The following is a 25,664-nucleotide window of genomic DNA, read 5'->3' on the forward strand; positions in this document are numbered from 1 at the left end:
TGAGTCTTCATCCTCTGCAGGCTTCTTGACATCTGAAATGGCTGTGGGCATGGTCAGCTCATGTTCAGGGCCTGGAGATACTTCAGAGGGCTAGGTAGGGGCTAGCTCAGCCGACCTGGCACCTCTGTGCCAGGCCTCCAGGCCTTCTCTGATCTCTTGTGCCCCCACAAATGCCAATTCTGTGCTTCCAGAACACCAGAGGCAGCTCTCTCTGAACACGTTCGTGTGGTGACCACAGGGATGTGCGGTGATGGGCTAGCTGTCTGTACTTACTAGAAAAATAATTTCTAAGCAAATAAGGCACATCCAGGAGGGGCAATGTTTATCTCTCCCTTAGAAAGGCTGACTGGCTGTACGGGAGTTAATGTTTTTAGTTAACCCACGTAATGCTTTTGGAGAAGTACTTGCAGCTTCCATCCTGTGGAGCCTTGAGATCACTGGGCCTGTCGTTATGTAAAGAACACTGCAATTTAAGGACCTTTCTGTGATCACTTTTCAGAGGCACAAAGGAGTTTGAGCTATGAGGAGGAAGTTGAAATTGGACTACTAAATTTGCATAAACAGCTAAGAAAATTAAACTTAAAACCACCTATATAACCAAGCCCAGAGCAATAGAGAGAGGATGATCGTGTTAATTTAAGCTTAGCGCAGCAATCGGAATACTGCCCCAGCCTACCTGCAGATGCAAATGTACCTTAGAGAAAGCTATGTGATGTCTTGTTGCCCCAGGAAGCTATTAGAGACAGTTGCTCTTTTTGCAAAATGAAGTGACTGAGACTGGAAGTGCCTGCTCCTGCCTCAGTGGATTAGGATCGGGTTTCTCAGCCCCTGCACTTGGGCACTGTGGGATTTAGAACTGCATCCTTGGCTTCTGCTCATGGATACCAGTACCACGTCTGGAATTGTTAACAGCTACCAATGTCCCTAGGCATTGCCGGATATCCATCCCCTGGGGGACAAAATTGCCCCTAGTTGAGAATCACTGGAGTAGGAATGTGATTATGGATAACATTAACGTTACCAGAAGTGTGTTGATTCCGATCTTTTTAAAGCTTATTATGCAGATTCCTATAAAGGGTTGGAGTTGATATTCCAACTCAGGTATTGGCCACCAGTTGTCTTTCTAAGATGCCATCATATGCAGAAAACTTAATTTTTGCTGTGAGTCCTGGACCTCTTTGGACACCAGGAGGAACTGTGATGCAATGTGGGCCAGACCCTCTCCCTGTGGCCACCACCCCTACAGCCCTCCTGCTGGGGACCGGGGCCTCCCACCCAGATGATACCTGAGCCTGCCTCTCCCCCACAGTCTTCCCTCTTCCCCCACTCCCATCCCACAGGAAAAGCCCTGCTGTCCTTACTAAGTCTTGGGCCAATTAAAAGTATTGATCGTCTGCGCATGGGGGCCCACGCCTGTAATCCCAGCACTTTGGGAGGCCGAGGCAGGTGGATTGCCTGAGGTCAGGAGTTCAAGACCAGCCTGACCAACATGGTGAAACCCCACCTCTACTAAAAATACAAAAATTAGTCGGGTGTGGTGGCGAGTGCCTGTAATCCCAGCTACTCAGGAGGCTGAGGCAGGAGAATCGCTTGAAGCGGGGAGGCAGAAGTTGCAGTGAGCCGAGATCGTGCCATTGCACTCCAGCCTGGGCAACAAGAGTGACGCTTCATCTCAAAAAGAAAAAAAAAAAAGTATTGATCTAAACTGTGAATGACCAGTTGATTTAACCCTCCTTGGGCGTAATTGGTCTTCAAAAGAGCATTTTATTGACCCAGATGAATCTTTTTTTTTTTTTTTTTTTTTCGAGACGGAGTCTTGCTCTGTCGCCCAGGCTGGAGTGCAGTGGCGCGATCTCGGCTCACTGCAAGCTCCGCCTCCCGGGTTCACGCCATTCTCCTGCCTCAGCCTCCCGAGTAGCTTTTATAGGAGGGATGTGTGGATGCTCTGGGCCCTTTGGCCACCCCTTGCCTGGATTATGCCTTGTTTGGCAGTGTGAAATCACTTATTCTCCGCTCCTTATCACCTCCTGGACAAGGAAGATAAAAAGTCAGAAACAACAGCATTGTCCTCTCTCAGCACCCATGATTGGATCCTTATTGTTGAGTAAAGGATAATCCCTAAACATCCAGAGAAAACAGGAACCACATGGACTTTAAGATTCGAGCATTCCCACCCCTTTTCTAAGCGTGAGAGTTTTCTTGTTTTAACTGATTGGCCACGTTACTTTCTTTTAAAACTCACTGGGGCCAGCGCGGTGGGCTCACGCATGTAGTCCCAATACTTTGGGAGGCCAAGGTGGATGGATCGCCTAAGGTTAGGAGTTTGAGACCAGGCTGGTCAACAGGATGAATCCCTGTCTCTACCAAAAATACAAAGTTAGCCGGCTGTGATGGCACACGCCTGTGATCCCAGCTACTCGGGAGGCTGAGGCAGGAGAATTGCTTGAACCCAAGAGGTGGAGGTTGCAGTGAGCTGAGATTGCACCACTGCACTCTAGCCTGGGTGACAGAGCGAGACTCCATCTCAAAATAAATAAATAAAACCTCATTGGAAACATCCTTCAGTGCACAGTTGATTTTCTTCTAATTTCCTGCTTCATCCACAAACTTAATGTCACAGTGACTCTTAACTGCCATCCCTTTGTGTATTATTTGGGGTGAAGGATAATATTTATTCTTTAGGTTCTGTTAAAGAACAGAATTCTTTAGACGCTACTTGAAATGGTAAGGAAGGCTTTATTCGAGACCATTGCAATGTCATTGAGCTCAACTTGGAATACAGCAAGACGAGCAGGGATTGATAGCCAAAGAAGAGAGGGGATGGGGTAGTGGTTGGGAAATTGGGGGATTTTTGCTAACCTGACCTGGCAGGATTCCTGCTAAAGGCAGGCTGAGGACTTAGACGTTGACAAAGGCCCCTTTGAGTCCTCTTTCTGACTAGGACCTGCTCTCTGGCTGTCCAGTAGGTCCAGTTTTCAGCAAGAATCCTGCTGAATCAGTTGAGCTGAAATCTTCCACCCTTGTTATCTCATCAGATCCCTAATGCCCCTGAAGTGGCCTCGTTGTCGGGGGTGATACCCGAGATTCATTCTCTCATGCCAAGGAAATCAAGGATGCAGACACACAAGGCGTGAGCTTAAGAGCGGAAATTTAATAGGTGAAGGAAAGAGAAGAGCTCTGTCCTGCAGAGAGAGGGGTCCCAAGTGGGTTTCCAGTCTGCGGTGAAATGCAGGGGGTTTTATAGCTGAGCTTGAGGAGGTGGTGTCTGACTTACATAGGGCACAAAAGATTGGTTGGACCAGGTGTGCCATTTGTATAGAACACAAAAAACTAGTTAGGGCTAGGTGTGCCATTTCCATAGGGCATGAAAGCTGGCCGCCCCCACCCTAGTCTTTTTTTTTTTTTTTTTTGAGACGGAGTTTTGCTCTTGTTGCCCAGGCTGGAGTGCAATGGCGTGATCTCAGCTTACTACAACCTCGGCCTCCCAGGTTCAAGTGATTCTCCTGCCTCAGCCTCCCTAGTTGCTGGGATTACAGGCATGTGCCACCACGCCCAGCTAATTTTGTTTTTAGTAGAAATGGGGTTTCTCCATGTAGGCCAGGCTGGTCTCAAACTCCCGACCTCAGGTGATCCACCCGCCTTGGCCTCCGAAAGTGCTGGGAATAAAGGTGTGAGCCACCATGCCCAGTCATCCCCACCCTAATCTTTTATGATGCAGATGGGTTCTCTGCCTGGCCAGCCCCATGTTGCCTGTTTCTTTTGTTTGTTTGTTTGTTTGTTTTGAGTGTTGCCTCTGTCCCCAGGCTGGAGTGCAGTGGCATACACGTGGCTGACAAAGAAAAGGGAAGATGGAGCCTCCATGTTGGACATGCCTGGCCCCCAGGTGGCCCTTTTCTATTGGCACAGCTGCCACATTTCACCGGTGAAAGCTTCCAGCTTGCCTGTTTATGTTCGCAGCTTGATTTTTCAGGCTGTTCTTTGTTAGAAAAAAAATAATAATAATTTATAGGGCTGCTTTTTGTTAGAAGGGAAGCCTTGCTGAGGACTCTTTTTTTTTTTTTTTTTTTTGAGACAGAGCCTTGCTGGAGTGCAGTGGCGCGATCTCAGCTCACTGCAAGCTCCGCCTCCAGGGTTCACGCTATTCTCCAGCCTCAGCCTCCCGAGTAGCTGGGACTACAGGCACCCGCCACCTCGCCCGGCTAGTGTTTTGTATTTTTTAGTAGAGATGGGGTTTCACCGGGTTAGCCAGGAGCCGAGAACTCTTTTACCCTCACTATCTGCCTAAATTTCTTTCTAGCTCCTGTATCACCCCAATCTCAATAGCGAATCACCCTGGCCTGGAGTCCTGTCAGTGGGGGTGGGGTGAGTGAAGAACTTGATCAGATACCCGTCGTGGGGGATTCTCCGACCTAGGAGACTCTCGCTAAGAGAGGGCTGTGCAGGCCTGGCAGGAGCAGGATAGACAAGGCTAAGGTCAAGGCCGAGGAAAGCAAGGGACTCAGAGGAGCCTGCCTCAAGTTTGGTCAAGGAGGGAGCCTTGGTGAGTTCTGAAAATTTCTTCACTGCCATGGTGACATATCAGAATGCTGCTTGTGGAGCTCGAAATCCAGAGCCCTGGGCCCCATCTCAGCCCCACTGAAGGGCAAGATCTCCGGCCAGTGAATACCCTCACAGGTGCCTCTGCCACAGAGCAGGCCGAGAACCACTTTCCTAAACAAGTCTGGTCACTCTTGTGAACCCACAAATATCCGAGACAGGCCTCAGTCAATTTATTTATTTTTTACATTTATTTTTGAGACAGCGTTTTGCTCTTTTTGCCCAGGCTGGAGTGCAATGGTGAAATATCGGCTCACTGCAACCTGCGCCTCCCAGGTTCAAGTGATTCTCCTGCCTCAGCCTCCTAAGTAGCTGGGATTACAGGCGCCTGCCACCATGCCTGGGTAATTTTGTATTTTTAGTAGTGATGAGGTTTCACCATGTTGGCCAGGCTGGTCTCCTGACCTCAGGTGATCCACTCGCCTCAGTCTCCCAAAGTGCTGGGATTACAGACATGAGCCACTGTGCCCGGCCAGGTCTCAGTCAATTTAGAAAGTTTATTTTGCCAAGTTTAAGGATGTGCCCCTGACACAGCCTCAGGAGGTCCTGATGACATGTGCCCAAGGTGGTCAGGGCACAGCTTGGTTTTATACATTGTAGGGAGACACGAGATAGCAATCAATATGTGTACGATGTACATTGGCTCGGTCAAGACATCAATCAATATGTGTAAGATGTACATTGGCTAGGTCCGAAAAGGCGGGACAACTCAAAGCAGAAGCTTCCAGGTCTTAGGTAGATAAGAGACAAAGGGTTGGTTTCTTTTGAGTCTCTGATCAGCTCTTCACTGAATACATAATTTACAGGAATAGTCACTCACACATTAGTCTGGCTCAGTGAAACAATAGGGCAGAGGAAGCAATCAGGTATGCTTTTGTCTACCTTGAGGAGAGGGAGGACTTTGAGTGAGTGAGTGAGTTAGTTATTTTGAGACGAAGTTTCACTCTCATTGTCCAGGCTGGAGTGCAATGGCGCAATCTTGGCTCACTGCAACCTCCGCCTCCTGGGTTCAAGCAATTCTCCTGCCTCAGCCTCCCAGGTAGCCGGGATTACAGGCATGTGCCACCACACCCGGCTAATTTTTGTATTTTTAGTAGAGATGGGGTTTCGCCATGTTGGTCAGGCTGGTCTTGAACTCCTGACCTCAGGTGATCCGCCTGCCTCGGCCTCCCAAAGTGCTTGGATTACAGGTGTGAACCACCATGCCTGGCCATACTTTGAGTTTCGTCTGTCTTTTGCCCACAAGGAATTTCCTTATCGGCGAATCGTGAGGGAGGAATGTGGCATTTTATCTTTGTAGTTTCGTTATTTAGAAATAAAATGGGAGGCAGGTTTGCGTAGTTCCCAGCTTGACTTTTCCCTCTGGCTTAGTGATTTTGGGGTCCTGAGATTTATTTTCCTTTCACACTCTACATAAGAATAGTTTCTAAAGTCCAACCCTTAGGAACCCAAGATTCACCACAAACCCCTGAGAGAGAGAATGTGGCTCGCCCCTGGGACTGGGGAGGAGAGCTGGATGGGAAGTGCTGTGGGGAAATGCCTTTCCCACGTCAGATTCTTCATGCTGCGCTCCGTTTAAGGTTTGGTGTAAATGACGGAAACGATTCCTCATTCACTGGGTGAGGATTATCCTGAAGGGTGGACTTTCCCGGACAGCAGCAGAAATGACAGTCCTTGACATTGTGTCCCCCAGTGATAAATCGTCACCGTGATGATGAATCTAGGAGTCATCAAGTCCAGCAACTCTTGAGGAAAAAAAAAAAAAAAAATGCAGGCTCCTCTCTGTGTTCAAGGTCCACCCAGCAGTGCAGGGACAAGCTCCCAGGCTGTAGCTTCTCAGCCTCCATAAGCCCCACCTCCCTTCCTTGCTAGGAACAATGAGATTCCCGAGTTCTGCATAAAACACTATGCAAATGATACTTCATTGGCTCCCATGCCAACCCCAGGACTGCCACTCTCAGCCCCTCCTGTATGTTGCAGAACTGGAGTGAAGACGGGAACACGGGGGCCATAAGAAATGGAAGAAGGCCTTTGCTGTGCATTCCTGCTGCCCGAGCACTGTTCAGAGGAGCAGACAAAGGATGAAATCAACGCATGCTTCACAGAAAGGCGAACAGAAGTGCGAACCCCTTAAGGGTACACGACTGGAGAGTGCTACATCTTCAATTCCAGATTCATTTATTCCAGGATGGCATCCCTCTGCTTCCCTGGCAGAGGAACGAGCAGGGCTCAGCTGGCCTTCGTGAAGGGCGCAGTGCAGTACATCTCCCAGAACTGCAGAGCACCAGGGCATGTTACTGAGGGCAGAAACAGAGACCCTTGGACTCAAGAAAAATCACTCTATAAAAAGGAGCAGAGAGGCACCTGCAAGAGTGATTTCATTTCCTGGAATCTCCCTTCCCTAACCCCAGCCCTGAATCCACAAGTCTGCACAGCAGTCAGCTTTCTCGATTGTCTCAGAATATGGTGAGCTTTTTTAAAGTAGACAAAATATGAGTAAAGGACAGAGACTAACGTAGATTGAAAGCCTGTCTGTGCCAGCCACTGTGCCGGGCTCTCTGCACTGTTTCTATTGTCTGCTGCTTTAGCTGATGCATCTACTATGTCCGAAGGTCAAGGACATCCTGACGTTGCGAATAGCTTTTGCAGTTGAATGGGTCTTCCACAATTAACCCAGCTTTACATGTAGTTTGTAATGTTTTTTTCTTATTTTCGTTGTAGCCTGAAAATCTCTTATACTACAGTCAAGATGAGGAGTCCAAAATCATGATCAGTGACTTTGGATTGTCAAAAATGGAGGGCAAAGGAGACGTGATGTCCACTGCCTGTGGAACTCCAGGCTATGTTGGTAAGGACAGTGCGTGTGCACACATGTGCCCATGTGTGTGTGATGTTCTCATGTGTGGTGTCACCATGTGTCAACTCATCAGTTGTCTGAAGCATATGAGCTTGGCATGTAATCACAGCTGCCTTCACTTCCCTTGGGGGAAAGAATAAAAAGATTGAGGAACACTGGAATGAGTAATTCATAGCAGGGAAGTGACTTCCCCTGAAAACTTTTGCTCAGTTGGGTAGAAATCACATTTGATTTGGTTGTGGGCCTGATGGGAGGCTGGTAGTTAATTTGGATGAATCCCAGATTCCATTTCCAGAGATCCTGCATGCATCTGTTTCTGAGTGATTTACAGTGAGACACTGAGATAACAGTAAGTTGCACACAAAAGAAAACATTCCAATTGCTGAGATAGGAACATTGATGGAGGAACCTGGTTCAGACCTTGACCAAGTCACTCTCATCTATCAGTCAACCCTGATCTGTACTGTGATGCTAGGCGTTCAAGTTTTTCCCTAAATCCCAACCCCCAGTTCTTTGTACTAAACATCCAAAATACAGAGAAGACTACTGACAGATCTGAACACTTGGATTCTGATGTTCATCTTTTGACTTCTGGGGTCCTGGAGAAACGCCATTAGAATACTTGTGACTGTTCTGCGACCTTCACCGACATCAGTGTATTCATTCATTCATTCATTCATTCATTCAGCAAATATATGTAAAGTTGCTACTATGTACCTGATGCTGTACCAGGCACCGGGGTTAAGGCAATGAATGACACAGACATGGTGCCTGCCCTCATGGAGCTTACGTTTTAGTTGGAACAAATAAGCAAACAGGGCCATTTCAGATCATAAGTGCTATGAAGAAACTAAACCTGGGGGCCTGCCAAGGAGTGACAAGGAATCAGGACTGGGCTGAGAGGACAGGGAGGAGACTTGGGCCTTGGTCTCAGTGGCAAGAAGAAGCCAGCCATGTGGGAGTTACAGGATAGCATCCCAGGAAGAGTAACCAGTTTGTGTGAAAGCCCAAAGGCTGGGAGAGGGTACAAGCTAGGGACGTCTGAGAGCAAGAAAAAAGATGAGGTTGGAAAAGAGTTATGGAAAATGGAGTCTGAGGCTGAATTTTTTTTTTTTTTTTTTTTTTTTTTGAGGCGGGGTGTGGTAGGGTACTGAATCTAGCTCTGTCGCAAGGTTGGAGTGCATTGGCGCAATGTCAACTCACTGCAACCTCCGCTTCCTGGGTTCAAGTGAGTCTCCTGCCTCAGCCTCCCGAGTAGCTGGGATTACAGGCACCTGCCACCATGTCCGGCTAATTTTTGTATTTTTAGTAGAGACAGGGTTTTGCCATGTTGGCCAGGCTGGTCTCAAACTCCTGGACCTCAGGTGATCCGCCCGCCTCAGCCTCCCAAAGTGCTAGGATTACAGGCATGAGCCACCGCGCCCGACTGAAGCTAAGTTCTTGTCATGCAAAGTGTGGTGACCTTTCTTTGTGAGAACAGCTGGTGAACCCACCTGAGAGAGGAGGTATGTTATGTGACCAGCATCATCCCTGTGGGTCTTTGGGGACATCCACAGAACCTTCCCAGGCAGGCCGAGGAGAGTTGGCCTGAAACTAAAGGGGTTACAAGGGGCATTGTGGGAAACTCCAGATGACCTTGGGACCACTTTGTGGCTTTTCAAGTTCTTGCATATAATTACAGAGCCATGTGAAGCTCGAGTGTCATAGCTGTTCATTTTCAGAGTAACTCAGAGGAGGAAAGACACGAGCAGGCTAAGCCGGCTAGAGAACAAAATAAGGGGAAGGGAAAAAAGCAGCAGGGTTTAGAAGCAGGGAGATGCAGGTGGTGGAAATGTGGCTGGGGAGGAGCTGTGTGGATACTGTCGCAGGGGGGCTCAATTCCCTGGATCGTGTGTATGCAGAAGGCACAGAAGAGGCTGCTCTGCTCGTTTTTGAAAGGTCCAGTGCATGGCCGGGTACAGTGGCTAACACCTGTAATCCCAGCACTTTGGGAGGCCAAGGCGGGTGGGTCAGTTGAGTCCAGGAATTCAAGATCAGTCTGGCCAACATGGCAAAACTCCATCTCTACTAAAAATACAAAAATTAGCCGTGCGTGATGGCGCACGCCTGTAGTCCCAGCTACCTGGGAGGCTGAGGCAAGAGAATTGCTTGAACCTGGGGGGCGGAAGTTGCAGTGGGGCTGAGATTGTGCCACTGCACTCCAGCCTGGGTGACAGAGCGAGACCCTGTCTCAAAAAACAAACAAACAAACGAAAGCCAGTGCAGGCTTTGATAGAGATTAACAGCATGGTCAGCAATCGTCTCTTTTAGGATAGTGTGATAATGGTTGCAGGAATAGCCTGGTCCCTGGCGGGGGGACATGTGCCTGGGGTGGTAGCGGGAGGAAAGAGTGTGTGTGGAATACGCATGGAATTTCTCCAGCTCAGTCTGAGCCATCAGGGAAGCCGTGAATCCATGAGGCGAGACAAGCTGAGTGGGGGAGCCTGTTCCAACTACCCGGAATCCCAGACATTAGAAAATGAAAAGGTCTGTTAGGTCTTGGTGCTGGTCCTCTTTTCAGCTGTCTCCCCTGGTGAGAAGGTGCTGTTACTGTGACCTGCCCAGCTGTTCCGTTCAGGAAGTTGACTCTTAGGCTGTGATTTAAATGCTCTGACAACCAGTGAAGGCCCCTAGCTACGTATGCATCACGTGCTTCTCATGTTTGGCTGGAAAACTCCAGCACTTTCTAAATTGAGTTTTACTTCTCTGTGTTTTGGCAAAGCCCACGGAATGGCAGTTTTTCTGGTTTCTAAGTGGCTGCCGTCTGCGGGGTCTCGGTCTGTTGATTGCTGTGTCTGGCGCTGATGAGTCAGGAATGGTGTTGAGAAGAGTCTGTTGCTCTTGCTACTCTAAATGACAGCCAGTGGGAGCCATTGGCTATTGATGTTGTGAGATACCAGGTTGTCCTGGAGGAGGCTGGGGGAGAGGAGGACTGTAGCAGTGGCGCTCTTCTGTTGGTTTGTGTTGACTGAGCACTGAAACTCCACCAAGAGAGCGCCTCTGGAGTGAGTCTTGTGGAGGGGACACAACTTCAGAGGAGGGAAGGGGCTGCTTTGAAGAGCTTGTGTCTAGAGGACATCCCTTAGGCAGTTACCAGCTGAACTTGGGCTGTTTCCTCCCTTGTCTGTGTGGCAAGCTCCTATTCAGCTGCCAAATCCCAATTTAAATGTTACCTCCTTTGACTGCTTTCATATCACCTTGTTCTGTCTTTTGACATCCTGGTTCTTTCTATGACCCTTTTCTCGTCATAGAAAAGATCACATTCGCATTAGGGTTCGTATCAATCTGTGTCTCTCATTTCACTGTGAGTCTCATTAAATCTTTGTGCAGACACTACTGCATTTAGTAAAAACACACAGCTCATGAATCTTAGCCATGTTTTCTTTCTCTCTTCCTGTGCCATTCACTCAGTATGCATTTATTGAGTTCCTGCTGTGTACTGTGTGCAGTCATCCCTTGGTATCCACGGGGGCTGGGTTCCAAGATACTCCACGCCCTGCAGATACCAGCATCCTCAGATGGTCGAGTTCCTCATATGAAATGGCATAGTGTTGGCATATAACCTAGGCGTGGCCTCTGTACTGTCATCGCGAGATTACTTATAATACCTGATGCAGATACGTATTGTTTTCATTTGTATTACCTTTATTATTTTTTCAAATATTTTTGATCTGTGGATCCACACATTTTGAATCCATGGATACGAGGGCCAAGTGTACAGTGTTTGGTCTGAGAATACAAATATGGGCTGGGCGCGGTGGCTCAGGCCTGTAATCCCAGCTCCTTGGGAGGCCACGGCAGGCTGATCACCTGAGGTCAGGAGTTCCAGACCAGCCTGGCCAATATGGTGAAACCCCGTCTCTACTAAAAATACAAAAAATTAGCCAGGCAAGGTGGCGGGCACCTGTAATCCCAGCTACTCAGGAGGCTGAGGCAGGAGAATCGCTTAAACCTGGGAGGCAGAGGTTGCAGTGAGCTGAGATTGCGCCATTGCACTCCAGTGTGGGCAACAGAGCGAGACTCCATCTCAAAGAAAAAGAGAGAGAGAGAGAGAATACAAATGTGAATAAGGTACAAACTCTGACCTCAAAACATTCAGCAGTATTGTGAGAGAGAAAGCAAACAGGTCAGCTTAATGTATGCTCAGGTCAGCTTAATGTATGCTCAGGGCTACATCATTCAGCCCTTCAAGAATTATTTATTTATTGTCTACCTTCTGTTCTGGGCACTGGGTGGGTACCTCAATAGAAATAGAAGAAACAAAGATAAAAATTCCCTCCCTAGTGGCACTTACATCTGAGTGGGAGAGACACGGGATATAAAGCAAATATTGATAGCTAAGTTCATTCATGTGTTAGGTGGCCTTAGTACTATGGAGAAAAGTGAAGCAGAAAAGATGATAAGAAGTGCGTGTGTTCAGAGGGTGGTGGCAATTTTAACTACAGTGTGCAGGCAGGCCCTCACTAAGAGGGTGGCCGTGGGTAAAGATTTGATAGGAGCGAGAGAACTGACCGTACAAGTATCTGGAGGGCATTCCAGGCGCAGTGCGGAGGCCTGAAGGCAGGAGAATGTGGGCAAGCGGCAGGGAGCAGAGGGAGCAGGAAGGAGAGGAGTAGGAGAGGCAGTCGGAGAAGTCCTGAGCAGGGGTATGTGGACCAGGACTTGGAAATCGTTGTATAGACCTTAGCTTTTACTTGGTGATAGGATGCCGTCCAGAGGCTTCTGTGCTAAGGCAGTGACACACTGTTTTTAACAGGATCCCTCTAGGACAGGGGTTCCTAACCCCCGGGCCTTGGACCGATACTGATTCAGGGCCTGTTAGGAGCCGAGCTGCACAGCAGGAAGTGAGAGTCTGGCTGGCGAGCATTCTGCCTGAGCTCCACCTCCTATCAGATCAGCGGCAGTAGCTTCTCGTAGGAGCTCGAACCCTATTGTCAGCTGGGCCTGCAAGGGATCTAGGTTGCGCACTCGTTTTGAGAGCTCTAATGCCTGATGATCTGAGGTGGAACAGTTTCATCCCGAAACCATCCCCAGTCCCATATCCATGAAACAATTGTCTTCCATAAAACTGGTCCTTTGTGCCAAAAAGGTTGGCGATTGCTGCTCTAGGACACAAGCTGGGATCAGGATAGATGGCGGGGGTGGGGTGGAGGAAGGAGGCCGTGGGAAGACTCTGGCATTGATCAGGTGAGACCGTGAGAAGCCTCAGGCATCGATCAGCAAGGGTTTAGTCCAGATTGGTTGCAGCAGAAGTGACAAGAAGCTATCAGATGTCAGGTATATTTCAAAGGCGCTGTCCTCAAGGTTTTCTGAAAGGTTGAAAGTAGGGTTTGAGAGAAAGAGAGAAGGCATGGATAATTCAGAGGTTTGTGGGCCTGAGTGCCCCAGGAGGGTGCAGTCGTCTTTACTGGAGGTGGAAGAGCCTGGGGGATGAATAGATTGCAGATGCCTTAGGAGGAGCTTGGTTTCAGTTTGTTAAAGTTGACTAGGCCAAGAGGGCAGTTGGAACGTGACCCTGGAACTATGCGCAGTCGATTCTCGCTGTTCACAGTCGTCATGTTCTATTATAGAAAATAGCTGGAAGCACTGAATTAACCAATACTGAACCATTGCTCCTAAGGGAAACACAGGCTGGGTTCCTGTGAGCCTCTGGTCACATTTTCATGAACCGATCAGTACAACATTTTCAGAGTGTGTGTTTCTGTTTAAAGACACCTTATTGAATATGTATTGTTGAATCATTAACTTTGGTTTGCAGCCCACAGCACCGTAACTCCCGCCTGAAGGAAGCTTCTCTAACCCACCGATTTTCTCTGAAAGGCACGTCGCAGCCTCTTTGCTGTTAGGAAAGCTAGACAGACTTCAGCACTATGCTTGGGGCTGTTGTAAACAGGGAGATCTCCAGTAAAACCCAAAAATGTGAAAAACATGACACCAGATAGAGGGTGAGAAAAGACCGTTGTTTACAGTCGGAGCTGAAACATGAAGGAAGAGCACCGCCTCATTCCGCCTCAGCTTGAAACTTGCCATCGGGCAACTCAAGTCTTTGGTCACTCTACGCATGTCCACAAATGACCACAAAGTATTGATTTGGGGGTTGCGAATAACTTTTAGCCAGTAGGCACATTTGCAGATACAGAATCCTTGAGTAATGAGGATCAACTAGATTTGGGAGATGTTAATTTATGGCTGCGTTTTAAAGCCGTGAACCAGGATAGGCAATGAAGGAGAGGAAAGGTCCCGGAGCCGAGTCCTGGGGACGTCAGGGTGGAGAGGTCAGGAGGACAAGCTAGAGCCCACAGAAGAGACCAAAACAGGGAAGGGGCAGTGGGTGAAGTAGAAAGAGCGCTGGCAGAGAGTGGCGTGCTCCCCGTTACCACATGGAGAAAGTGCTCCATGCAGAAAGTATCACATGTCAGTTGCTGCTACTGAGTCAAGTAAGATGAGGATTTGGTTGAATTTTTTTTTTTTTTTTGAGATGGAGTCTTGCTCTCATTGCCCAGGCTGGAGTGCAATGGCATGATCTCAGCTCACTGCGACCTCTGCCTCCCGGGTTCAAGCAATTGTCGTGCCTCAGCCTCCCAAGTAGCTGGGATTACAGGCATGTGCCACCACGCCTGGCCAATTTTGTATTTTTATTAGAGATAGGTTTTCTCCCATATTGGTCAGGCTGGTCTCGAACTCCCAACCTCAGGTGATCCACCCACCTCGGCCTCCCAAAGTGCTGGGATTACAGGCATGAGCCACCATTCCTGACCCTGGCTGAACTATTAATTAAGTGTGGTAGCACTGTGGTCGGAGGAATGGCAGGAAGAAGGCAAAACGGGTCTTGGTAAGTGCACCAGCATGGTGTCCACTATGGGGCTCACCCCAACCACCCACCTCCTTCACCAGCCATGGCTTCTCCCTGCGAGGCTCTTGGGGCACCATTTTGAATCTTGAGCAAAGAAACTGCAGCTTCATCCCTGCTGGAAAGTTTTCCATTTGAACAGAGCAGAGCCCAGCCCCATTTGGCAGCTGTGAGGAAGGAGGGAGAGAGAGCTGCCACTTCTGATTCAGGGACCACACTATCCCCTGGGCCCAAGCCAGGGGTTGCTGTCTGCTCCCAGCCTAGCATGGTGTCTTTGTATTTTGAAAGAAATATGTGAATACGGATGAGGAAAATCTTCCATGCCCCCCAGGGCAATCTATAGGTTTATAGCTTGAGTTCAGACTTTTGATAGGTAGAAGTGTTGGTTTCAATTTGTGAATCACCGTTTTATTATTATCTAAGTGACTATTCAGCTGAATAGTTAATTCTGCCAACATGAAGCTATTACTTCAATTTAAATGAGCTCTCTAACAATGAAACCGAAAATGGTGCTTTTTCCCCAAGTATCCCAATGCACAAGGTGCCTTAGGAGGAGGCAGGAGGACTAAGCACTTTGAGCTTCACCCTTTTACATGTGGCGGCTGCCTGGACCGTACATACCCTTCGCAAGGACCGTGGCCTGTGGAGGCAGCGCATCACTTAACTGATAGCGGGAGATGGTGGGCACCCCCATCCATATCACTGGGTTGTGGGCAGCTCATAGGGCTGGCTCTGCCAACACCCACAGGTTCTCCAGTAGATTGTGGCAGATGGGCCATACAGATTCATGTGAGGCAGTGTATTTCAGAAGCAACATTAAAATACAGGTATGAAAGCTGGGCACATTGGCTCATGCCTATAATCCCAGCTCCTTGGGAGGCCAGGGTGAGAGGATCAATTGAGTCCAGGAGTTTAAGACCAGCCTGGGCAACATAGTAAGACCCCTATCTCTTTTAAAAAATAGTAGCTGGGTGTGGTCAATTGAGTCCAGGAGTTTAAGACCAGCCTGGGCAACATAGTAAGACCCCTATCTCTTTTAAAAAAAATAGTAGCTGGGTGTGGTGGCACACACTTGTAGTCCCAGCTATTCAGGAGGCTGACGCAGGGGGATCCCTTGAGCCCAGGACTCTGAGGCCATGGCAAACTATGAGCACACCACTGCACTCCAGCCTGGGCAACAGAGTGGGACCCCATCTCTAAAAAATACAGGAATGAGAGGGATCATTAAGGGTTGCAATGACCAGGGGAAAACTCCGGGAGGACGTGGATTTGAAGGAAGGGTAGGACTTGAGCAAAAGTAAGGAGAGTCACAGGTGCAGAGCAGGCAGGGGGAGCAGAGGCCCAGAGTCACGGGCTCCTTCTTGGAGGATCTGGGAGAAATGAACAGACTCACTGGGCTTGGAGAGAGGGCTGGTGGAATTGTACTCGGTGATGATTGAGGAGAAACGATGGGCCCATCTGATAGAAAGTGGCTCCTTGGGAGCCCGTGGTGGCTGTCAGTATGGTATTGACCGGGATTGGGAGTCCACTTAATTAAGTCAAGTATAACATTCCCCTTGGTCTCGGCAATAAAAGTCAGAGCTGAGGAAGTTAGTAAAATTATGTGTATTGCCTGCTCAGCTGCGTTAATTAAAATACCTGAATCACCGAACATCAGTAGTAAGTGACAGAAAACATCCATATCAATCACATAATTGACGAGACAGATGATAAACTTCTATTTGGTGGATGACGGCCTGTTTTCCATCTTTATCTTTTCTTTTTTTTTAAGAGACAGGGTCTCGCTGTGTCCCCCAGGCTGGAGTGTAGTGGCATGATCATAGCCCACTACAGCCTCGATCCCCCAGGCTCAGGTGATCCTCCCACCTCAGCCTCCTGCAGAGCTGGGACTACAGGTGCACACCACCACACCTGGCTAATTTAAAATTGTTTTTGTAGAGACAGGGTCTCACTTTGTTGCTCAGGCTGGTCTTGAACTCCTGGGCTCAAGTGATCCTCCAGCCTCATCCTCCCAAAGTGCTGAGATTACAGATATTAGCCACTGTGCCTAGTTGAGATTTTTTTTTTTTTTTTGGAGCCTTATTCAGTGACAGTTCACCACCTAGCAATATTTTATGTGGAGCGCACAACCACAGCCACACTATTCCATTACGGATGTCACTCAGAAATAAGAAGGAACATTTACAGCTGGTCCATCGTTCTGTCTAGAAGCAGAACTGCACCTTGATGCTTTAGATGGTGGCTGACTGTTATGTTCCTGAGGCTGTCGGGGAAGAAATCATTCATTTCCTTCTGGAACTTAGTTGCAGTGTTGGCTGCAAGGCCACGATAGACATCTTTGGTCTAGCTTGGTCTTAACTTGCCTAAAATAGTTTAAACGTGTTTTGTCTTGTTCTTCTCTAAAAAGAGATGGAGAACAGTTGGTCAACATTCTCGATGTATTTTTTCACTGAGTTAGAGGATTGGTGTTAATTCGGGGATCACTGCACTTCTAGAAGTTGATATGGGGCTGGGGATTATGATGAGCTCTTGGAAACCACGGGTTCCAGCCAGCACAGTGTTGGGGCGAGGACCTCTGTCCTCAAAGCCACCCAGCCTATAGTTGGTGGCAGTCACAGCAGAGGACTTGAATGTAAGCGTCTTCCTTTGTCTGCCATTGGTTAGATATGAAGGAGGCCTGTGCCTTTCACTTAAACTTGGGGATTCTCAGTTTCTTGTATATAAAATAAATGTGCTGGGCTAAACATCTCCTGTGTTTTTTTTTTCTGGTTTGAACATTGTACGTTTTTGTAGGCTTGTGATTTGGTATCCTTTAAGTATGTAAATATCTACGTGTCAAGGATACTGGCCATCGTTTTTCCCATCTTCACTCCCAATAGCCAAGAAGAAGGATTCAGCCGACCGACCTCCCCACCTCTGTCTTCTGAGTGGTCTCGATTCTTTTCGTCTTTCCCCGCAGCGCCTCTGTTCCCAGTCCTTTCATCTCCACTCCTCTATGTGGCTGCTCCCCAAGAGAGCTTAATTTTTATTTGTTTCTCACTTAAATACCATATTTTGGTCCGTGACTATAAGCATTACATCATTGTTCCCATCCTCTCCGACTGTTAGTGTCGAAACAGGGTTTTATGTAACTGAGAAATTGTCATACAGGGCACAGATGAGTAGGCGGAACATCCAGATGAGAATTTTCTCTCTTTCTCAACAGCTACTCGGTGACAGCCCACAGTGAACATTTTATCACACCGTGGGTTGCAGCCAGACCCCCTGTGTCGGAGAGGACAGGGCCCCCTAAGTGGGGAGACTTGTAGGACCCGCTGCTCTTCATGGATCTGACTCATTGCATGTGGGCAACGTAAACCCAGCCCAGCTTTGAGGAGCCCCATCCCACACATGGCAGCCCCACAGTCACTCTGAACACAGTGTTTTTAAGGCACTTGTCTTCCATCTGGAATTGCTTCTTTAGATACTTGATGTGGGATGGAGGTCACGTTTTGTCGTGGTGGGAAAGAGGGGGATGGCAGCATTGTGTAGCTCCATTTTTTTCTTTGTCTTGATTAAAAACCAAAACCCTAGAATGGCTCTAGCAGTCTTCTTAATCAGGTTTCACAAGAAAGGCTTGACTTCAGTACAGAGTAGGCATCATGCCGTGATCACACACCAGGTAGGCCCCCGTGGGAGACCCTAGAGGGCCACACAGCAGTGCCATTTGTGGCCACTTTGCTTTGAAGTGCCTTCCTTGGCACAGTTGACTTCCTCCATCCTGCGGAGTTTCAAGGCCCTCCCACATTTCAAACGCCCAGCAGCCCCAGCTTCTACTCCCTCCCCGTTCCTTAGCCTCACTCCTCCATGATTGGCTTTGGGAGCATCTGAACAGCAGTCCCTGTTCAGATGAGAATGGTAATTACACACCAGTACGGTGCTTTCATGGGGACTTCTCATGCCTGTGGTGAAACTCGAGGCTACTGGAAAAATCAGGGTAAGCTGCTTTTTGGCGATACTTTTTTTTTTTTTTTTTTGAAACGGAGTCTTGCTGTGTTGCCCAGGCTGGCATGCAGTAGCACGATCTCAGCTCACTGCAACCTCTGTCTCCCAGGTTCAAGCGATTCTCCTGCCTCATCCTCCCGAGAACCTGGGATTACAGGCATGCACGACTGCACCTGGCTTTTACATTTTTAGTAGAGACAGGGTTTCACCATGTTGGCCAGGCTGGTCTCAAACTCCTGACCTCAGGTGATCTGCCGGCCTCGGCTTCCCAAAGTGCTGGGATTACAGGCATGAGCCACCATACCTGGCCTGGTGAGATGATTTTAATTAATTAATTTATTTACTTATTTTTTTGCCATCCTGATCTATTGCTAGAGGCAATACATTCCTCATGAATGACAGCTCTAGGTGAAGGATAATAGAGACTAGTGGAGGAGGCTATACCAACAGAAAGATCGGAGCTGTCCCAAAAGCCTTCTGCTCATCTTCCGTGACTTTGGGCAGAAAACAAACTTTAGGCAGAGAACGATCCTGTGTTTCAGCCTGATTTTTACCTGCCAACAATCTGATTGCAATACTAGAAACCCGGGTGAAGCAACAGCTGTTTATTAAGATGCTCCTGGTAAAAGTCCCTCATCGTCTAATTTTTTCTTTTTTAATACCCCTGCTGCTGCAAATTCCACTACTGACAGGAAGCCAACCTGACCAAGCACATTCAGTATTACCTCCTTGTCTTGATGTCATTCTTACTGAGGCCAAATTCTCCCCTGAAGTGTATGTCTGGGGTTCTAACAGCACGAAGCTTAATTTTATTTTTCCTGATCTTTAAGTTCCATTTAGCATCTCTGAAAAGGCCACTGCTGGGTAGAAATGTCATCTTTCTCTCTCACTGTTTGAAAGAAATCTTCTCACCTCTTCTCTGATGCGCAGTATCACAAACTCTTAGAAACTCGATGGCAATTTGATTTAGTAGCTGGTGTTCCCTCCCCCACCAGCAGGGGAGCATCGCGTCTTCCCACTTCCTAGTGGAAGTTCCTCAAAGACCGGAAGACCAGCTGTGATCTGAGCATCTAGCCGTGGACACAGATACCTCCTGGCGTTGTTTTACAATAAGGGGCCACATGCAACTCTTCCAAGTTGAGCTCCAGTTCATTTCCTTGCAGGCATAACTCTAGGACAGAGTGGCAGGTGCCCATCAAGACAGGAAACTGAGGCATAGGTGAGATAATGAATCCTGTAGTTTACCATGGCACAGAGCCGAGTCTATAATCCTGTTCTCTGATTCCATGCTGGATCTGAGATAACAGACTTGTATTTAGAGTAAATTCAGTATTTTCAGTTTTTTTGGTTTTTGTTTTTGTTTTTGTTTTTTTGTTTTTGTTTTGTTTTGTTTGTTTTTTTTGTTGAGACAGAGTCTTGCTCTGTCGCACAGGCTAGGGTGCAGCAGCACAATCTTGGCTCACTGCAGCCTCCACCTCCTCAGTCTAAGCAATTATCCTGCCTCAGCCTCCCAAGTAGCTGGGACTACAGGTATGCACCACCACGCCTGCCTAATTTTTGTATTTTTAGTAGAGACGGGGTTTCACCATGTTGGCCAGGCTGGTCTCGAACTCCTGACCTCAAATGATCCGCCCACCTCAGCCTCCCGAAGTGCTGGGATTGCAGGCGTGAGCCACCGTGCGCCCAGCCTGGTTCTGGACTGTTGGCTTTTAACTTCTGGCATCGAGGAGTGCCCCTGTCCCCCACAGGCTGCTCCCTCCTGATGTGTCACCATCCTCTGCCCACTGGAGGGGTCGTGTGTGAAGGACAGAGAGGAGAGGCCACACAGACATCCATGGATGTGAACAAAGCACCCTGAACGTGGGTGTCCTGGGAGGGTGAGGCCTTCACCGTTTCCTCCACCCTCTCGGCAGAAACTGCTTCTTGGCACATCCTCGGGGCTTGGGAAGGGGAAAATTCTTCTCTATTTCAGAAGAGCATGAAGATTGATTACCGCGAACCCCACACCCACAAGACAGCTGCTGTCTTAGTTTTCAGTCCACTTGGTTACGCCTTGTTCTTCTCTCTTCTTTGGTAAGGAAAATGGGCAGTTTAATTGTTTTTAAAACAAGATGAAAGGTTTCTAAAACTCTTTTTTTGTTTTTTTTGAAGTCTCCCGAGTCTTTCCGTTTGCCAGGAATACTTGCTCTAAATCAATATGAAGTAGCTTGGTTTATAGAAGACGTTTCCCGCAAAGCGGAATTTTCCATAAGTGGGCTGGTGGTGAATCTCACGGTAGTAAATCCAATTATTTTGAATTCTCAACCTAGTTTTATAAAGAGCATGAGTTAATCGTGGTCTCTGCGAAGGACCACATCTGTCCACGGAGGTCTCTGATGGCTCCTGGGACACTCTAGTGAGGCTGAGTGGTTTACATGGAGCTTGACTTTTATTTACTGGTATAAACTTAATAAGCCGATGGGATACTCTTGTCAGGAATAGCAAAGAAAGCTGAGTTAATAGCACCCAAGATCTGACCAGGAGGAGGTTCTGAGAGATCGTGTAACAAAGTATTTCTTTCTGCCCTTTACCCCTAAACGGGGCAGTCCCGAACTTCCTTGGGGAAAAGTTTTTTTTGTTTGTTTTTTTTTTTTTTTTGAGACGGAGTTTCACTCTTGTTGCCCAGGCTGCAGTGCAATGGCAGTCTTGGCTCACTGCAACCTCCACCTCCCAGGTTCAAGCAATTCTCTTGCCTCAGCCTCCAGAGTAGCTGGAATTACAGGCGCCCTCCACCACGTCCAGCTAATTTTTGTATTTTTAGTAGAGACAGTATTTCACCATGTTGGTCAGGCTGGTCTCGAACTCCTGACCTCAGGTGATTCACCCTCCTCGGCCTCCCAAAGTGCTGGAATTACAGGTGTGAGCCACAGCGCCTGGCAGAGAAAAGGTCTTAAAGGGAGAGTAATGTGAGGTACAAACACATTCACACACTGAGAGTTAGGGTGAATTCTGCCTCCTTTCTCCTCAAAGGTCCTGTATGAAATCATGTGTTCGTGGAAAGGTATTTGGCAACTGCTCGTGCTTTTACCTAATACAGGTACTTGCCAATTGGCAGTAGCTTCCATTCCCAAATTCATTTGTTCCCTGCCCCCGCCCATCCTGTGTTATTTTTTCTTGTACCTACTCACCAAAAATATTTCAGGCAGCAAAGTTGACTTGTAGCCCGGTTGTGTGGAATTTGGAAGACATTTTTCCGCAGAAATAATCGTGTGTGGCAACTAGCTTGGGTTCAGTTGAATCAACAAGTGCCGACCAATCAGGACGTACAGAGATGAGAGCTCTGGCCTGCCCTCAGCAGCGTGAAGTCTGATTTGACAGTGGGATTTATGCATCTGTAAAGGGACACTGGAGGTACAGAGGGAGTCACAGGAGGCCATTGTGTTACAGGATTGTGGTAATGCACCTGGGAACCCACCCGTTGTGCCCAATGTGTGTCAACTGAGTACAGCCGCCCCCACGCTAACCCCACTCTCTGCAGCTCCAAAATGCTAGCTTTGGGCAAGCCTAAGTGATGTCCTGAAGGCTGGACCTGCCGACTGGCTTGTGTAGGTCCCTTTCAATACCTCCTGGGGAGTGGGTTTCCCTACAGCCACTGACAGAGCCCCCAGGGACTTTGCCTTGTCATTTGAGAGGATGTCCCTTCTGTCATGGCTGGGCCAGGAGAATAGGCCCTTTCCTGCTTTTTATGGAGGCTGGGGACCATCTTACACAAGCCATGGAGCCTTTCAGTGACTGCCTGTCTTTGTCAGTAGCTCCAAATAAGCAAGAACTCAAAGCATCCCTCTTGCAGGAGGCGTGGGAGCAGCAAGGAGTCGTTATCAGGTTCCCCCATCACACTTGAGTTCTGGGCTTATGATTAGAAGAGAATACTATTTTTCCTTGACTAGAAGCTGTCGGGTATCTCCAGGCAGCTTGGGCCAGGAGATGGAACTGTGGCTGCATAGTTCAGAGCCCTCATCACTTTCCGAGGCCCCAGAGGGACTGTGCTCAGCACCTCATGGGTGTGGAAGCTCGTTGGTCTTCTGCAAGTTTGTAAGTTGGACGCTGTGATTTTTTGGAATTACAACAGAGTTCCTGCCACACGGCGTTAAGTCTGGTAACATAATACTGGACGGTTCGGCTGATTCTCAGGCAGGAAAACTGGCGTCGGAAAAGATCAGAGTGAGAAGTGGACTCTCTCAGGGCTATGTGCCTCACCACAGCTGAAATAGGAAAATGGGTGGGTGGGGGGCTATGCCAGAAAGGCCAGGTGAATTCAGCAGGTTGGTGAAACAGTACAGCCGACTGCCGATCGCAGGAGGCGAGCAGGAGAGAAAACATCCTCTTGGATCTCCACAGTTTAGCCACCATATCAAATTGTCAGGAGGGTTTTGAAAATTGCCCGAGAATGTTATCTTTTCCATGAATTTCTGTGAGATGAAAAATAGCTATTTGAAGTGATCTTGGTGGGCTTTTTCAAACAATGTTTCAAAGGACCCTTGATTCCAGCAATCACAAGTGAAATTAGAATTTAGGCTATGGGTGTGTGTGCCATTTTGCAATTTTAAAAATATTTCATGTCGGTGTAAATGTTATTTCCAAATCAGTTTGCTTTGTTTTGTTTGCTGGGTGACATGACACTTCTATCTTCACCCCCTGGGTTTGTTTCCAAGCACAATTAAGACGGTCACCAGAAGACAAATAGTTTACCCACCTCTCATTGGCTAAAAAATATTTGTATTTTGTTGGTCGATATAACACAGATAAGACACAACACCAAAAAGTGCAAGAAATGTACATTCTTGTTCAAATTCTTGACACAAATATGTATATTTCCATCACCAGTTTTGTCATCCTGATATTTACTTGTTTATAATTTAGAACTTTTCCCCCATAACAACCTTGGTGTTATCCAAAGCAGAAATCTTATTTATTTATTTATTTATTTATTTATTTATTTATTTATTTTAGAGGCAGGATCTCACTCTGTTACCCAGGCTGGAGTGCAATGGTGCAGTCATAGCTCACTGCAGCCTCCAACTCTGGGTTCAAGTGATCCTCCTGCCTTAGCCTCCCAAAATGCTGGATTATAGACATGAGCCACTACATGTGGCCCAGGAATCTTTTCTTAACCATATGCTTTATGTCATAAACTTTACCATTTAAGCAGTCTCATGTTCTAAAAATGTTTTAAGTGTAGTTAGTCTGTGGCTTCAAGAATCTAAACATCTCGGCCGGGCACGGTGGCTCATGTCTGTAATCCCAGCACTTTGGGAGGCCAAGGCAGGTGGATCACCTGAGGTCAGGAGTTAGAGACCAGCTTGGCCAACATGACGAAACCCCTTCTCTACTAAAAATACAAAAAGTAGTCAGGCATGGTGGCACACATCTGTAATCCCAGCTGCTCGGGGGACTGAGGCAGGAGAATTGCTGGGACCTGGGAGGCGAGGTTGCAGTGAGTTGAGATCGTGCCATTGCACTCCAGCCTGGGTGACAGAATGGATTCCTTCTCAAAGAAAAAAAAGAAGAAGAAGAAGAAGAAGAATCTAAACATCTCAAGGAACCTCCAAGCATAAAAATTAGCCCCTTGCTTTCCCAGCCTGTACATGCCTTGCACAATGGCCCAGTATGTTGACAGATTTGCCAGATTGAGGGTGAAATGTGTCCTGTGCCAGTTTCCCTTGATGTGTGGATTTCTAGAAGAAAACCATGTTCTTTATTCTTTCTTTTTCTGAATAATGGATCATGGCCAGTATGCTCCTCATTCTAACAGATGATGAAGACGAGGAGGAGGTTGTTCTTTTAAAGAATCCTGCCTCCCACCATCCACGATGCTGGAGAACTGTGAGCATAGGGCACTCATGAGAACACAGTCCACACTTCCTAGGCGGGAAGCCTGCTCTGCAGTGGCTGTGGCCTCGTATTCCTGCTGTCTTCCTTGGCTAGGGCATCGGCCGGGTCTTTGCTCAGAGGCTGTGTAAGCAGCTGTTGGAGGCACCACAGCTTCATTGTCTGTGCTCCTTTCTCATATGTCTGTTGCTTTGGGCTTCTTTCTTTACCCCATGTGTTTGTTTCCAAGCGCAGTTAAGGTCACCAGAAGACAAATAGTTTACCCATCTCTGGTTGGTGTGGTGGCTCACTCCTGTAATCCCAGCACTTTGGGAGGTCAAGGCGGGTGGATCACCAGGTCAGGAGTTCAAGACCACCCTGACCAACATGGTGAAACCCCCGTCTCTACTAAAAATACAAAAATTAGCTGGATGTGGTGGTGCATGCCTGTAATCCCAGCTACTTGGGAGGCTGAGGCAGGAGAATGGCTTGAACCCGGGAGGTGGAGGTTGCAGTGAGCTGAGATCACGTCACTGCACTCTAGCCTGGATGGCAGAGTGAGACTCCATCTCAAAAAAAATAATAATAATAATGTGTTTTGTTGGTTGATGTGACACAGAAAAGACACAACACCAAAAAGAACAAGAAATGTACATTCTTGTTCAAATTCTTGACACAAATATGTAAATCTCCATCCCCAATATTGTCATCCTGACATTTACTTGTTAATAATTTAAAACTTTTCCCCCATAACAACCACGCTGTTATCCAAAGCAGAAACCTTTTATTTTCGTTTATGTATTTATTTTAGAGATGGGGCCTCACTCTGTTGCCTAGACTGGAGTGCAATGGCATGATCATAGCTCACTGCAGCCTCCAACTCTGAGCACCTGGCACAGGGCATGAGGTTGTGCCCTGAAGTTTGCCGTGAGCTCCCAGCACCTCTGTGCTGTTTGACATCTGGTTCTGTGGAGTGGCCAGGCCAGGCTGCCGCGCCATCTCGCTGAAGAGGTTTGCAGATTCTTGTTATCTGGAACCCAGTGCCTCCACCCCCAGCTTGGCTCTGCCCTCCTGACACACGCTGTCAGCTCTGCAGGAGGGGAAGCTGGTCCACCGTTGCTCTAGGAGCCTTCTCTGCCTCGTGGACACTTTCCATCAGGCCGCAAGGCCGGCCCTGGAGGGTCCTTGCAGATGTTGTTGCTTCTCACGCCTTCTGTGTTCGTTTGGCCACTGGGACCAGAGTGCCAGCGTGGGGAGAACATGCCTCCTACATCAGGAAGACATTAACTGTGGTAAATGGCACCCTTTTGTCAGTTCCCATAAGACAAGAGCCTTGAGAAATATACTCTTAGCAGTCACGGCAGAGTCAGCTATCGCCCAGCCATCCGAGGGCGGCCCTTCCCAGGTGTGAGTTTCCTCTGTAGTTCTGTCTCTCATTTTGCTGCCACGTTGAGGGTAAACAGAGTGAAGAAAGGATGTGCAGATTTATTT

The 25,664-nt window shown here is 48.0% G+C and overlaps 1 protein-coding gene across 15 annotated transcripts in view; it reads left to right on the forward strand.

Moving 5' to 3' along the window:
• CAMK1D (calcium/calmodulin dependent protein kinase ID) overlaps positions 1-25,664 on the forward strand; it is a 498,666-nt gene that overhangs the window by 424,463 nt on the left and 48,539 nt on the right. For all 15 annotated transcript variants that reach the window (XM_005564630.4, XM_005564633.5, XM_005564632.5 and 12 more), the window contains one exon: positions 7,318-7,444. In XM_005564630.4, coding sequence (XP_005564687.1) covers positions 7,318-7,444 — 127 coding nt within the window. The remainder of the gene's footprint in view (positions 1-7,317; positions 7,445-25,664) is intronic.

Source organism: Macaca fascicularis, chromosome 9, assembly GCF_037993035.2.
Source record: "Macaca fascicularis isolate 582-1 chromosome 9, T2T-MFA8v1.1".
Lineage (NCBI taxonomy): Eukaryota > Metazoa > Chordata > Mammalia > Primates > Cercopithecidae > Macaca > Macaca fascicularis.